The sequence below is a fragment of the Phocoena phocoena genome, chromosome 4 (genome assembly GCF_963924675.1).
Source record: "Phocoena phocoena chromosome 4, mPhoPho1.1, whole genome shotgun sequence".
Classification (NCBI taxonomy): Eukaryota; Metazoa; Chordata; class Mammalia; order Artiodactyla; family Phocoenidae; genus Phocoena; species Phocoena phocoena.
In genome coordinates, this window is record NC_089222.1 from 105,832,937 (window position 1) to 105,835,083 (window position 2,147).

General features: G+C 33.5%; 1 protein-coding gene across 1 annotated transcript; it reads right to left on the reverse strand.

The window, feature by feature from the left end:
• Positions 1–382: 382 nt before the first annotated feature.
• On the reverse strand, positions 383–1,568 carry HTR1F (5-hydroxytryptamine receptor 1F). Its single transcript, XM_065876477.1, has one exon. The coding sequence runs from the start codon at positions 1,566–1,568 to the stop codon at positions 471–473; it is 1,098 nt and encodes a 365-aa protein (XP_065732549.1). The 3' UTR covers positions 383–470.
• Between the last annotated feature and the right edge of the window lie 579 nt (positions 1,569–2,147).

The window sequence follows — 2,147 nt, forward strand, 5'->3', positions numbered from 1 at the left end:
AGATGGAGAGGGGACAAGGTAGGAGAAATGTGTGCTTTGTGGTGAATTTTATCTTGTCTATAAAATAATAGAATCATATAATAAAACAATAAGATTATGTAGAAATTATGGATGGAGGTATGTTGTTAATTGAAAATTCTTCTGTAGTTGTTATAAGATATAAACCTGAAAAATCACTATTAATAATAATGTATATATATTTCCAGTTAGTTTTTAGGGACATTGCATAGGCAAAATATTGTTTATAAACAATAAATTATTTTCTAATTTCACATGCTCTAGAATAATGGTCAAAAAAAGTCTTTAAATCAATACATTTTATATGTATTTGCTATTAAAATATGTATTAATATCATTCTAGTGGCTTTAATTTATGTCCTTCTAAAAGTTTAAATGTTTTATTCTTTATCATTCATTTAGTAACTTCACCTCGAAAGAACCCCAATCTTTCCATAATAAACTTCTTTAAACTAATATCGACATCGCACAAGTTTTTGGAATGCTTTCTTGAAGTCTTCATTAAAGATTGTATAAATCAGTGGGTTTATAAGGGAATTGAGATATCCAAGCCATGTCAAAAAATTTGACATTTCTTCAGAAATTTTACACTTTTCACAGATATTAACAACCAATTCTTTTACAAAAAAAGGAAGCCAACATACTACAAATGCACCCAAGATTAATCCCAGGGTAGTGGCTGCTTTGCGTTCTCTTGTGCCTGAGATCTTTTGCCTTCTCCAGGATCTCTCATGCTTGAATTCAGACTTGGGGTTTTTCACTGTGCTATGAATTTTATCAAAGTCCGTTGATGGATCAGATAAAGACTTTTCTAGCATGTACGGTGTGGAGACCAGTCTAATGCTTTTCTCACCACTCCCCAAAAGGTGACCATTCAGCTCCTCCTTGGCAATCCTACTTGCTTGTCTCTTGTGGTATAACGTCTTTGCTGCTTTATATATTTTGTAGTAGAGGATCAAAATCAATGTTAATGGGATGTAGAAAGCTCCAAATGTTGAGTAAATAGTGGAAACAATGTTGTCGTGTTTGATGATGCACTCATCCTCTCGGCTAGTTCCTTGATGCCTCCAGAATAGAGGAGGCATAGAGATAAAAATAGATATAATCCAAACTATGGTAATCATAGTGCCAGCATGCTTGGGAGTCCTTTTCCTGGCATACTCAACAGCATCTGTGATTGCCCGGTACCGATCCAAAGCTATAGCAGAGAGATGCAAGATGGAGCAAGTGCAGCACGTGATGTCAACGCTCAGCCAAATGTCACAGACCACTTGCCCCATAATCCAGCTCTCTCTCACAATATACACAATGCTGAAAGGCATCACCAGGACAGCTACAAGAAAATCTGTGACTGCAAGGGAGCAAATTAAGTAGTTGGCTGGGTGGTGTAGCTTTCGGGTCACAATAATTGCAGCGATCACAAGTGAGTTAATGGTCGTCGTCATCAGTGCCAGCCCAGAGAGAATGAAGGACACCAGAATTTTGGATGGCATTCTGTCGAACAGTTCTTCCGAGGTCAAGTTTTGATCAGATGAGTTTAAGAAATCCATTTTTTGTTTGATTTAAAAGATTAATATAGCTGAAAAAATGGACACCTGTAATAAAGGAGAGGAAAACAGTTCAGAGAAGGCTTCAAAGATTTTTCTCTTCCTTTCAGAATAATTTTTTTTAAAGTATACATGTATCTTTTTCCAGAATAGTCTATGGATTAAAAACATGGAGTTCAGATAGCAGATTTTCTTTTTCTTTACATTTAAGAAATACAATAAGGACAGTAAAAAACAATAGCTTTAAAAACATTTTCTTAAAATAGGCCTCAAATAAAACAATTTTTATGCATAAAATAACCTATCACTAAAAATCTCTACTATTATAAAAGTGTTTAAAACCTATATTAATATTAGCTATGTTTTTCTCTTTGTCTACAGCAGAAAAAGTTTAAAAGCACATGTCATTAGTATATATTTGTGCATTATATAATGTAATATAAGAAAATATCATTTTAAAGGCAGTATTCAAAATCATAAACAATTTTGTACTTAGAGTTACACTGAGAACATTTTCATTGGGCTTGTGGAGACTAAAGGAACTTTCAATGTATTTTATGTCAGGATATAAAGGTTATAAAA

Coding starts and splice junctions, on each gene's coding strand:
- HTR1F (XM_065876477.1), bottom strand. CDS start 1,568: ATGGATTTCTTAAACTCATCTGATCAAAACTTGACCTCGGAAGAACTG.